This window comes from Patagioenas fasciata, chromosome 13 (assembly GCF_037038585.1).
Source record: "Patagioenas fasciata isolate bPatFas1 chromosome 13, bPatFas1.hap1, whole genome shotgun sequence".
Taxonomy (NCBI): Eukaryota; Metazoa; Chordata; class Aves; order Columbiformes; family Columbidae; genus Patagioenas; species Patagioenas fasciata.
The window spans coordinates 6,929,360-6,943,137 of NC_092532.1; the positions used below are offsets into that span (position 1 = coordinate 6,929,360).

The window sequence follows — 13,778 nt, forward strand, 5'->3', positions numbered from 1 at the left end:
CACTTCTCTCCTGCTGTGTATATTCAAACATACTGTTTTCTAGTAGTGGGATTATGCTAAGATGATAACGAACAGAGCTGTCATACACGGAGTCTTGATGTCTCAAGTGTAGAGGATTAAAAAAAGAAAATGAAATGGAGTTCATTTCCTTGAGCAGTTGCACGCACACACTAAGGTATTCCATTGAAAGCAACAAGGCAAGAACTGTGGCTAAGGCTTATTGACACAAAATCTGTTGGTTTCTGAGTTCTTGGGTTTCTCTTAGTTGTCGTTTTTACTTAAACAAATTTAGCTATAAATCACACAACTCAAAACATGAGCAATGTTTCTGACATCATGCTGTTTGCCTGTTTAGTGTTAGGCTTGACAGATATCATCTTTGAGAGCACGTGCAGCGTTCCCTGTTGATGTGTTTGTGCGTGGAAGGGAGATGCTGTGGAACATCCCTGGGCTGGGCTGTCCCTCTGCTGCTGCTTGGGCTGAACAGTCCTTTCACTTCAACCTTTCGCTCATACTTTCCAACAAATATAAAAATGGTTTACTTACTACAAGCACTGTATTTGTAGGTAATCTTAAAAAATTAATACCTTTCCATGTTCTTTGTTACCTCATCAATTCCTGTGCAGTCATCAGTGAAGTATCTTGTAGAAAAGAACTGCACTGTCTGTACTCTTAAGCATGTGCAGGCATGTACAGATCAAGCGTTAAGACGTGAGATCCTTAGCACAGTGGTGTGGATGTGCCTCCCTTTTCTGTTTTTGTGAGGATAGAGAATAGCAGCCTGGAGGGGGAGACATTTCTTACATGGAACTGAAGTGGCAGCTGAACGTTCCTAGAAAGGAAATTATTAGTCCATTTTTGTGCAATAGCAGTTTGGGCATCAAGTAAACTTCTTATCTAATCCCTCCTGACAGGAAGGTTTGGGCATACACAGCTTTGCTGGCCAACGGGTTCAACATGCAAGTAGTAAAAGGAGTCTAGCTTCAGTATTTTTATTGCAAAATACTGTAGATTTTAGTTGACTGAGTTACCAGATCATAAGGACAGTTTTTTATTGCCCAATGGAACTTATAAACAGTAACTGAAGTATTATAAGGGATGCTATATGAAGGGCAGGTCAGAAAGTTAGTTTATTTAATACGTAACATTATGATTGTGTTTGGATGGAAAGAAAGGATATATTAAACATTCTTTTGAAGACAATGTGTAAATCAATTTCTTATTAATACTTGGTGAAGAGCTACAGATTTGAGCTCTGTAGGCCAGGTGTTTGATAATCTCTTCTGCATTTCCATAGCCTTTGTATTGTTTTTTTTCCTCAATTACTTAGAAAAAAATAATCTTATACAGTCTGAGAGACTATTCTGAAGCTGGCCCTTTTATTACATTTCTGTATACAGCAGAACTGCCATTTTCAATTGAAGTGAAAGACGATATAAGTGGATGTATACAGTTTCAGTGTATTTTTTTGACTGTTTAGATTTTTTCATCTGACTTTTAAGAGGAGCCATCTTGAGGATGCCATCTAAAAGATAAAATTTGAAAACTTTACATAAAAAGTAACTTGACACTAAAGAAGCCAACTTTAGATTAATTTACCTTGTGCCTTTATACATCATACATTCCAGAACCTCATTTCAATAAGCAAAGTCTTCATGCTGGCGTTATTTTAAAAGCAGTGGCAGCAGTATGGAAGGCATCTAGAAAACAGAACATCCTGCAGCTCGTAGCATTCACACATCCAGCTCTTGCAAAAAAACTTAGTGACTTTGTAGGTCTCTTATTCCAGTTGTTGAAGTGGTGTATGCCTACTGCTTTGTATTCATGGTGTTACAAGAATTAAACATCAAATTCAGCATCTTGCTTATATTTAAAAAATCGTGAGCTGTCAATTCCTGTGCCTATAAAACCCCAACTATTTCCTAATATCGTACACACAAATTTTAGATAACAAAATGTAGTAACTTGATATTTCCAATTGTAATGTGCAATTATAGTAACTTGTAAATCCTGATCAATGGGTATATCAAGGTGACAAAAAGATTGGAAGTGTTTTTTAACATTTCCAGTAGATATTTAGTAATGCTTGTGTTCCTCTCTTATTTGGCTCTATAAAACGTTTTTATTATTCTGGGTAGAATTTTAGTAAAAAGCTGTCTTAAAATGGAAATTTACACCTGCCTTATTAGCAGTCCTCTTCAGATGAAATCATAAGACATAATTTAAATGTATTTTAGTACTAAACATGAGGTGATCAAATCCATTTTCCAAGCAAACTATTGCAATGATATAACTGTATTTTGTTTAACCAAAACCAAATCCAAAATTATTTTCAGTAAGACAGATATTTTTTTAAGGCTTACATTTCCTAATACGTAGAAGATAGATCTGGTGAATGATTGCAAATCTGCTGCCTAAAAACCCAAATCTGAACTTTATATCACTCATGAAACGGAAACACTTTAGCTCAATTTAGAATAATATATTGGTCTGCAGAGGAAGTGCACACTGAACCCTGCTGTCTCAAGTACACAGTCAGGGGGTGTCTAATATGAAACGTGTTGGGTGCGTGCAATAAATCCAAAACGCGTGGAGGTGAGCAAAGGGCCCCATCTGTTCTGTCCTAGAGCATGCTTAACTAGGGTTGTCATGGTCTTACTATTAAATTGGAATCTTTCCCCTAATCTTTAAGTTAGACACGACCAGATTTGCAAGCAGATTTACAATTTTCACTAATTTTCCTACCATGACTTCAAAACATACTTAACAAAAATACATTCTGGACTTTTTCAAAGGGAGATTTACTTTTCTGCAGCTGTTTCCCATAGATCAAGCTCTTGCTTGAAGGTTAGGGTTTTAAAACAGCATGAAGATGAACTTGGAATCTTATACTGCTCCCCACCCCCAGCAAATTATAGTTCAAGAAGCACCAAAAACTTATTTTCCTAACCAACCAGAAGTAGGGTGCACACATTGCAGAGGTTGGCTTGTGGTTAAAGATAAACATTTAATGGAAACACTTCCACATGTATATAGTGGCTCATTAAACTATTTCTAGAGATATTAAATCTGCTTCCATTTCCACAAACTGACTTGAACCCTCTTTGCTCTCTAGCATCTTGAATGTGTTGGAGTTTTTTAACAGTTTTTTTTTTCCTTGAGGCCACATTTAATCCAAATGCTGTATTCCTTGATTATTAAGACTTCGAACCCCTGAAACGTATTTGTCATTTCAAAACTTTGATCTTTTTTTCTTTCTTTTTTTTTTTTTTTTTAATTCAGCCTTTTAATCTGTTCTGTTTTGTTGGTGCACAGTATTTCTTAATTAGGGACAGATCCTACTCAAGCTTTCTGTTATGAAAGTAGTATTCCATTGACCCGTAATTTCTTGGAGAAGGAGAGAGCCCTTCCTGGTGCTTTTTGCTGACATACATCAGTGAATCTAGTTTGGTTACGTTTTCTCCTGTTAAAGTGCTGTGTGTAGTTGGATACAGGTAGAACTGGAAATGTGGAATTGCATTTTAGTGCTGTTGAAAATTTCACTGTAACATGGTTAAGAATAGACTTATTTCTTTATGATAGTTCAGAAAAATAATAGCACAACTCCACTTCAGTTTTGTTTGTAGATATTTGTGGTGTTTAGAATATTAAAACCAGTGCTTTAAATGTCACTGTACCTATTATCTGATTTATGAAATAGATGACAAAAAGACAACTGTGTAAAATGTTCAGGAAGAACACTTGAAAGAAGATAGAAAAGATGATACAAAACCCAGTTGCGAATTCTGAGAGCATCTTCCAGTGTGGTTTGTGTTTTGCTGAGAAGTACTGTTGGGTTTTGTGCCTACTCCTTTCAGTAAGGGCTGGCTAATAATTAATTTCCTTTCTTTCTACTTTGTTATGTCTCAATAACCTGTGATGACATGGGTATGCAGTTATTGTTTCTCTCTGAGTGCTAATGTTTTATGCAAGATGTGTTATCTGTGGTTTCTGTAGCTGGAAATTCTCTGTCAAATAATTGTATGCACTTGCAACTAATCAGATTGTCTGCTAAACATTCTCATGACTTCTTAGTATTTCATCTGTAAAGTTAAAATCTGACCTCCAAGTTATTGAAACAGACTTTGAGTTGATAACTTTGTTTTCCAAGGTGGCTTTGACCACCTGTACACAATCATACATGTCATTAATTTCTTTTAACCTGTAGTGGGATCTGGCTGTAAGGTTGCTGATGATTTTTTGGGAAGCGACAGGCAGAAAGTAGTTGAAATAAAAGAATAAAACAATCCAATTTAAAAAAAATATGGATTTTTGCTATATACGTGTATGCAGAAAATAGTCTTCTTGTTTTGTAGGGGCTCCACCTCAGACAGGAAAGTTGTTATTTTTTCCAGCATTCAAGTGTCTGTTGCCATGCAGGTTTTGTTCCTTTGAATGCAAACAAACCCTCCACAATATTGTCTAGTTTGGGGTTGCTGCTGTAGGCGTTAAACTGCTTGAGGTGCGAGGAACCATCCACACTTCATAGTGGCTGGTGGCACACAATGTTGTCTTGTTAGTCCAGGTAAATGTGGGTAGCTTTAATGGGTGAGATGAGGCTTCGATTCAGAAATTTCTCTTTGGTCAGGGTAGCACTCCAGCATGTGTTAGACTGCATTAGTTTTCCTTGATTGTTTTCTAGAAATACTATTTTAAATGTGGATAATCTATAGTGTTTTAAAATTTATCAACAACAAAAAGCCTGATATGACTTCAGAAAAACAGTCTGTGTGAATGACAGCATTTTTCATAGACGTGGGAAAGCTTTGAGAGAGCAACCGTCCTGCAAGCGGAAAACTGTAGTCCAGTTCTCAACACTTCTCTCTTACTTAGCAGTGAGTTAATTGGCATATGTGTCTCGTAAGCACCGTATGGAAGGCAAGACTGTTTTGAGAAGAAGGGACTGTGTTATAGTTCTTGAAACTGTACTGAATACATTGTTAAGTTGGTGTTAATGCAAATTCAAAACAAAAAGTCACTTTTCATATTCATTAAACAGTACACCTAATTTTGAGGGGTTTTGCTTTTGCAATACGTGTTTAAATGAGATGTCTCTGCTATAGTCATCCTGAATTTGTGATAAGGGCAGAAAAGATGCCATGTTGGCTCTTACCACAAATGCAGGAGAACTGTCACACAAATAACTTGCACACATGCAGTTTCCAAAGCAGGACTGATATGTATATTGCTACTTTGATATGCATGTATTTCATGTGAAATATAATGCTGGAGAGGTTGTGTTTTGGTTTTCCAAACCTCACCCATCAGTGTTTAGTCATTTGAAATTCATGTTAACTCCTTATGGATTGTATTTTGCCTAAAACCACGGGAGTACTATGGTAGTTTTGACATGGGCGTCCAAGGAAGGTAACAGTTTTGGTTTCGCTCTAAAAGCAAAATAGTAATCTGGATGTAGTGTTCTGTATCTGAATAAAAGCTTTTGGTGCCAAATGGACAATGGCCAATTTAACAAAGAGTGTTTTTTCTTTTCAATTAATATGTTTTTAGAAGAAAAGCAAATCTTTACTGTAATCTTTTAAGACCTAGAATGTATTTTCCAAATATCCTTTGAGACATGCAATCCATGAAGCTTCAACTATTTTTGTACAATTACAGTTTTAGAAGAATTATAAACTCTTAAATTAAAATTACAGGCTTTTTTCTAAGAGTCATAAAGGATTAGAGACAGTTGGAAGCAATTTCAAGGGGAAGCTCCACAACGGAAGATTTGCCAAGGGTTTGAATAAAGGTGCAAATCAAAATGTAATACTTTAAATGCTGTGTTTGCTACATGAAACACACCAAAATGAATGGGCACCGAGTGGGATGGTTCAAATGTTTAGGATTGTTTTCTGTCAGGATTCTGATATTTAAATATTGTGATGTCCAGAGGTAATGTTGTTCATTGACCCTTGCAAGACTTGGCTTTATGCACTTTAACCCTCATATGTTTATGTACAAAATTGCTTTTTCCTATGTTCTTTTTGTTTGTTTTGGAGCATTTTTTCAAGCTCTTCCTGTTCACCTATCTGCAAAACTTATGCATATAGAAAATAAGCTTCCTATTAAAACTTTCTCTGTGGGAATTCAATCCTATTTCATACCACTTGTTTGCCTCTTCCTTATAGAAATTGTTTTTCTGTTGTTTTTATTTTCTGAGTTTGTGATGCTATCTGCTGTCTTAGATATGAACTTTGTTAATAGTTGCTTATAAAATTCTTAAAAAGAAGACACTATTCTTCTAACTAGGATAAATGCAGTCATTTTTCTAAATTCTTATTCATTAGACTATTAACAGTTTTAAAGTTTTACACTTCTTGCAAGGTAAAGTAAAATTTTGGGAGCACATCTTTTTTCAGTAGCAAAGAGAATACCATTAAACATCACACGCTGTGTTATTTTCAGTCTGATAGTCTATTATGGTCAGAAGAGCGTTTTCAAAAATCAGTAGGAATTTGTGATATCAGTTTTCAGGTTTGCAAATACTGATCCCTTAAAGTCAAATTATATTTTTGTGATGGAAAGATGAAGCTTGATAATTTATCTTCATGTTGTATTAAAATGACTAAAGCTAAATTCCCTTAAAGAATACATATTTTTGAAAATACAGACTCCAAGTTAACTAGCATCTCGTAGGTCTCTATTCCTATTCTATTCTAATTATTTCTATAATGGCTTTTTGATGGGTAATACTTCAAGATTTGTATCGTTTTATTAGTCTCTTTTTACTAACTTAGAAAACTGTAAGCCAGGAGTGATTTTACAGAAATTTTTGGTAGATTTTCCCGAATGTCTTGTTGAGGTCGAGAGGGCAGCATAAATCTGACACCAAAACTGTTTGAATTGAAAGCACTTCATGAATGGTTTTCAACGTAACAGCAGGTGTTGATATTAGATCTAGTCTGAACTTCTCCAGAGGAATGTGTTTCCTCTAAAAAGCGCTAATTTGCCAGAATTCAAGCATTCTTCAGTTATGATGATTTTGATGAAACTCTGATGGCAACCAAGTAGGTTCTGTCTACAGGGTTTGTGGGGTTGGTTGGTTGCCAGTTGATGAGCTCAGGTCCATGGCAGAGCTCTGGCGCTGCAGGAAATTCACATCTGAAATGCTTTGGAGACAGTTTCTCTGAACAGATTGCACTTTCTGGGTTCCCTGAGCTGATTGAAGAACTTTAGATAGGTTTCAGATAAAGAGATAAAAAAATGTCTTGAGAAAAGAGATTGTAATTTCTGAGCAGTCCGTTTATAGTGATCCTCAATTTGGAAAGAATTGTTTAGTTGAACTTTTCCCATGAGAGGTGCGGAAGTGCCACTTCCAAACTTTATAAACTGAGAGAAAATTAATATGAATAGAGATCTTTGTAGCACTAGGACAGTGATTAGTTCCTGTGCTCTGCTAAACATTAAAGCTGTATGAAGATAGTGCTATCTGACTGAATTCTGTATTTTTTAAGTGTTTAATGTAGTGTCTTTAATTCATATTAAGCCAGAATAAGTTTTATTAAGCATAATTTCCCCCTGTACTTAAGGTTTTCTAATCTGTCCCCAGATGATCTCAATATGACACATCAGCACTGCGTTCTGGCTGGTTTTTCACCTCGATTCAGCTCAACTCACAGAGTGGCAGATGTAAGTATCAAAAATGGTTTGCTGTTTGGTCATTTGTAAAACTAATATTCCGGTACCCTATGTGTAACATCATGTTGTCTTTTCCAGAACTGTGGTTGACATTTAAGCTTATGACTCAAACCGTTTTCTTGAACAACTGTAGATTTATTTTTGGGTTGAGGTGCACTTCTTTCTGTATTAGTAGTTTGCCTAAACTCACAGTTAGGCATGTAAAATATGAATTAAGAGTGTGCTGCACCACGCCTCGTGAATTACTGGTGAAATGTATTTTTACCTGTGTTGGCTGGCTAGATGTTTGATGGTTTAGACATTTGCATAATTTATATCAATAACTCTATAGACAATCCAGGAAGCATTACACTTTTGCTTAAAAGATCATGAAATAAAGTTTCAGAAATACATCCCTTTTGCTCTTTCACTTGGATTATTTTAGAAGCAAATACGTATGTTCTGAAGTGACTATATATAATTTTTTTCGTTGTATCTTTATAGTGTTCAAGAGGAACATTGGAATACATATTTGGGCAATGTGAACTGGCACTCCAGAATTTACAGACTGATTCTGATTCAATGGCTTTATCTTTGAAATCACTGGAAGCTGCAGTTGTAAAGCAAGTAGAAGAAATACATAATGAGGTGAGATGAACTGCACTGAAAACACATCAGCAAGGTTCTTAGAGGTGCAGTCTGCTTGGGAAGTTTATGGCGATTAAATGTGTTGAGCCACTCACAAGACATTGGTCTGTACAAGTTCGACATGTGTTTTTCATGACTTTTTTACCTGGGTACAGTAATTGGGTTTAACTTGGATTGATTGTTTCACTCCCACAAAGTTTTCATTTTTCCTTCTTAAGATCCCTCTGCTGGTAGAATAATTGAGTAGTTTCAGTCATGTTGCACCAAACCTGATAGTGTGGGGACAAACCAAAGTACTTTACAGCTTCTCTGACAAAAATGGAGAGAGAAAAAAAGTTAGAGGGGAAGAGCAGGTAAAAGTTCACCCTTGTTTGTCAGGTGTTGAATTGGGTATTTACAGAATGCCAGATGTGACACAATTGTGAGTGTGCGCTTTAAAGTGTATTCTGAAGAAAACACAGCAGAAGTGATTGTGAGGAACATAGGTCATTTTGTGCCACAAAATATGCAATGTAACAACAGACTTTCTCAGGATTCCACTGAAGCTGGCAGTGCTTTCTTGCTTGAAAGTACAGACCTGGAGTCTTAACAAAGACATTGATTTGACAAATGAACTGAAAATATCACAGTGTTTTGGGAAGTTGTGCAAAAAGGTAGTTTTTCCTGTGGTATAAAAGCAGGCGTTCTCACAAAAGATGTGATTTGGCTTATTCTCTGTTAGTGGATAGAGTCAGGAATGTGATACAGTGGACTGGGTCTTCTTACAAGGATAGTGTTTCTGAAGATGGTAAATTTAGTACTACTTTTTCTTTTATTTTCTTTCCCTTATTTTGTAAGTTACAGAAAATGTAGTCAGGGCTGTGAATTAGGAGTTTAAAATGACAGATTGTTGAGGTGCTCTGCAAAGCTGTCCTTCTACCTGAAACAAAGCTTTCAGCTGGACCCAGCTGTAGAGCACTGATGATTATCTCTCTCGAAAAACAACTGTGGCAACCAGTTAATACAGACTTCTGAAACATTTTCTACAGTACACCTATATTCAGACATTTTGAAGGAGCTGTGCTGTATTTCTACTAAGTATGATCACTACTGGAAGCCATATAGTACGTAGGCAATTTTCACTCATATTAGAATTAGTGTAAACTGTTTAAATTGCTGTCTGCTGAGGAACATAATATTGTGTATTGTTACTAAAACTTCGTAGAACACAGTTTATCTGTATTGTTCACAGTTGGTAAAATTGACTATAGTGATGGCAAAAGATTTGCACCCTTGACTTTTAGCAAAACAGCTCCCGGAGTAATTTAAAGAAGTCTGATGCATGCAGGGTTTTACAAAACATTAATCAGGCTCAGTCCATAAAACTACACGCATATGTGGTTTGCACAGCTAGGGCCACATGCACAGCTGGTGTAAATTTGCACGGGTCCTTTCACATCAAAGACATGCGCCGGTTACATCAGGTGAGAGACTAGCCCCTGGTGTTTGCAGTCACCTGAATAATTTCGCTATGTGACACACAGGGAAGCTTCCTGTTACACATATGGGATATACTGTAAGAGAAATGGTTGTTGAACTTGTACATATTGCGCACTTAGATGTAGTAGGCACACTGGATCTGTATTTCATTTGAAAAGAGAATACTCATTCACCTGTTTTTATTTTTTTTTATCCCAAGGTCACCTCTTCACTTGAAGGATAAATTCCGTATTTTAAAGTGCTACTTAAATTTCATTTATTTGCTGCACAAGTAGACAAACTTACTAGAGGCTTATCACTATGGTAAATGCACATTTCTTTTTTGAACATCACTGAAGTGAAAACAAACAGATCTGCGAGGCTAATGCAACATTTTCTGCATATAGAAGCTTCTAACCTTCTTTTACTCACTGTATGATAAGTCTTTGTGTTTTCAGGCACTAATACAAGTTTTAGGTCCAAATTTTCTCAGGCAAGTGTAAAAGCAGCATGTGTTTTGCTTCTTTAAAGAATCAAACTGTTTACTGATGAAAATTAGTCTTCCTTTGATCAGTGTGGTCAAGATTTGGTCACTGGTGTGGTTTTTTCCTTACTTTAGTGTTTAAAGATACTAACAAAGTCAAAATGGCACAAAAAGTCAAACACAGAATTAATGAAGAACTGGCACCCAATTTTGCCCATGTATTTCTGTCTGATATACAGCTTTCTGTGCTAGTTCTAAACCTCTTTGTGTATTTTTTCTGTTTCTCTGGACCAGAGATCATGAGCATGAAATTAGGCAGCGTTCCCATCCCTAGAGATAGTGATGCTTTTGTGTTTTATATTTAAACATTATCATAACTGAAGTTCTTCATAGGATTCAACTCAGACAACTAGATACAGCCGTTGTGCTAGATTCTTTATTTTCCTGGGGTTTTTTGACCCCCCTGCATGGCACCTCTGAACTGGTCACCAGAGCTCATTAACCAGAGCAGAACCATCACGGTGCCACCAGCCCGTGTGCAACTCAGCTAAAATGTACTACTTGAGCACAGATTCACAGTCTGTCCTGGCGTTAACTGCTCTGCCAAATGAGGTCTGGATGAATTATCTGTGTCTGCTGGAGGGAAAAAGCCTAAGAGCAAGTTTGAAAGAATGAGGTATGATTCTGTGCCTTCACTTTCATACTCCTGGGCAGGAAAATCGACTTGTTGTGCTGATAAAGTGGGTTTGAACTGAAGATCTGAAGTGTAGGTGGAAACTTCTTTTTTTCCATTTCTGTGGTGGGCAAAGAAACCTCTAAGAGAGATATGAGTGAGTATCCAGGGGATGTCTTTACTGATGTTCCATTTCCCAGAGTTCGGCTGTCAGAGTCTTGTTTTGGATGTCTGGACGAAGGTCTTCCTGTTAAAAAAGTGAGATACTAACCTGAGGTTTTTAGCATCTCTAGCAGGCAGCCAGGTAGAAGTTTAATATTTCTTAAGACTTAACTTTGTTGTCATGGTCTCCCTCACTAAAACAGCCTTCAAAGGAATATCTGAGTAATTGCCAGGTATGTGCTGTTTGTTAGATGTGCGAGTCACTTCGCTCCCAGTGTGTACTTTGTAGTTTTAAGTAAAGATAACTTTAATTAAGGGCTCACATACTGCTTGTCTGAGTAGCTTATGGGCTTGCAGTCTGAACAAATACTTCCATGGCAGGGTGTCCAGTGAACAGAGTGTAGCAGGGTGAGCAGAAGTAATTACCTGGGCAGCTGTGACGTACAATAGCCTAGCAGTGCACACATAGTGTTCAAGATTGAAGTTACCCCTTTAAGCAATTAGATTGCTGTTTGGCCGGTAATAATTTATCCTGAAATAAATGATCTTGCAGAGTTCACTGAACGTGAACCTCTTGCCCCTACTGAATCACACTTGGCTCTCCAAAATATATACAGCTGCTGGGTATGTCCCAAACAGAACTACAGGGGACCTGGGGAAAGCCTCTGGTGAGTAAATGCTTTTTAAGGTAATAAAACGCTGCTGGTCAGATGGTGTAAACGCTTATACATATGAAAATAAATCTACAGAAAAGATCATCACCAGCCTATTCTTCACATTTCAAAGAAAACTTGTTTTCCTTGCTCTGAGTAATGCAAAAGCTGGTAATAGTTCATGTTGTAAGGTAGTTTCAAGTCATCTTTATTTGCTAGCACCACACGAATAATTGGATGTTCTCTATGAAGTAAAACACTAGAGGAGGGTTTCTTTTAGCATCTGGGGATTGTTGAATATGTAGCACGTTTCAGAGTAAGTACTCAAGTTTGAAAAGGTGGGGTTTTGTCCTCATCAGGGTTTTTGCTCAGCTCTGATTATCAAATCCCTATTACTCTGATTAAAACTTGGGACTAAACTGGTTGCTCTGTTGCTTGTGAGGTGCAGTCACTTTTTCCTACAGCAAATCCATTTTCAGGGCCGCAGTAGATAAATGTAAGCGTGGTGAATGTGCAGGGATGTAGAAAAGCCTGGGCTAGGTAAGTTGAAGACACCAAGGTCACTGCTGAGAAAGGGTAGCGGTGTATAAGACCAAAGGAAGGTTAATACGTTTTAGTACATCACAGTGGGCTGACAGTGTGGTTGGTGGCTGGCTAGTACGGCAGAGAGAAAATATAGATCACCTATATATGTGGCATTTAATAACCAATACTTTTAAATAATTGACTGAGGAGCACTGGCTCACAAAATGTCAAATGCTATTGTTGGCCTTTTACTACTCAGTATTGACTATAACCTAAAATTGGCCTTTAATCATTGTTTAAAGGACAACTTGGAAATATGTTGAGGTTAGATATATGGGGCCTGATTCTGAGCTTACTTGCAGGGATCTAAATCATCAGTGAAAATTAATTAGGAGATGAAAATTGTTCCTCAAACACTCAGCATATATATTTTTACATGTTAATATGTTTAAACTTTGTCCTGTTTGTCATGTAAAATGCTTTCTAATGACCGCTAAAGTTAGGTCTGATATATGAGAGTCTCCAAAATAAAACTCTTTGACAGAATGCTTGGCAAGAGCTGTTAACCTGAGAGTTTTGTCACAGAAGATGAATGTTCTGTAGCTTCAGTTCCGCTAAGGCTGAAATTGAGCTCTTTGTCTCTCTCCAGTATTTACCGTTGTGGGGTTTTTTCCTGGTACAGCTCCTCCTGTTTCTGGAAGGAGGCAAACCAGGAGGAGCCCCGCTCTGCTCCAGGATAAGTTGTTAGTGAGTAGAGTTCAGTGAAATAAGAGGACATAAAGTGTTTAAGGGAACTTGGACAGCAGACGGCATCTGTTCTTGTTAAAACGCATGTTTGGTAATGGATGTGGTGTAAAAAGTGTTCGTGTGTTAATTAAAAATACCAAACAAATGTAGCAGAACTGGAATCTCTGGAGATTTTTAGCAAAACGAAGTATTTATGCTTTCATATATCTAAACGAAGGACAGAGCAATAGAGGAATCCTGTCACCATTCCCCATCAAGATTATTTTTTCCAGAATCAACAGTTATCCATTCAGAGCAGTCACTTGTCAAGCACTTGATGGCTAAGTTGGTGTGTGAAACATTGCTTTTCTCCCCAACACCCGTTTTATTCACTCAGAGCTAAACAGAGACGTTGTAAGTTGCATGTGAACCTGAGTTTGAGAGCTCTAGTAAACTGTAGTCCACATGTTTGAACAGCCACATGTTGCAGTTCGGTACACTGACCTCTGACGAGACGGCCGAATCCTGCAGAAAATTAACTGCCCTGTTACTAAACTTTACCTCTTGCACTTAAAAAGCAGCTTTTCTGTGTCAAGTTATATATTCTGTGTAGGATCAAGACCGATTTAAAATTTGGCCAAGATGCCAGACTTGAATTAGACTGAAATTACATAGATTAATGTAACAAATCAATATGACCAGTCAGAAATCAGATTGACTGAAATATATTCTTGCTATGATGATCCATATTGTAACATTGATTTTAATTGAAACCAAAATTTCATTAGTGGCC

At 37.1% G+C, this 13,778-nt stretch overlaps 1 protein-coding gene across 12 annotated transcripts in view; it reads left to right on the forward strand.

The window, feature by feature from the left end:
* The window catches only part of FTO (FTO alpha-ketoglutarate dependent dioxygenase), a 322,731-nt gene that overhangs the window by 53,279 nt on the left and 255,674 nt on the right, over positions 1 to 13,778 (forward strand). For all 12 annotated transcript variants that reach the window (XR_011741306.1, XR_011741307.1, XR_011741310.1 and 9 more), the window contains 2 exons: positions 7,589 to 7,668; positions 8,161 to 8,304. Coding sequence is in view for 7 of the 12 variants with exons in the window: in XM_071814485.1 (XP_071670586.1) it covers positions 7,589 to 7,668; positions 8,161 to 8,304 (224 nt within the window). In the remaining 5 variants the exon portion in view is untranslated. The remainder of the gene's footprint in view (positions 1 to 7,588; positions 7,669 to 8,160; positions 8,305 to 13,778) is intronic.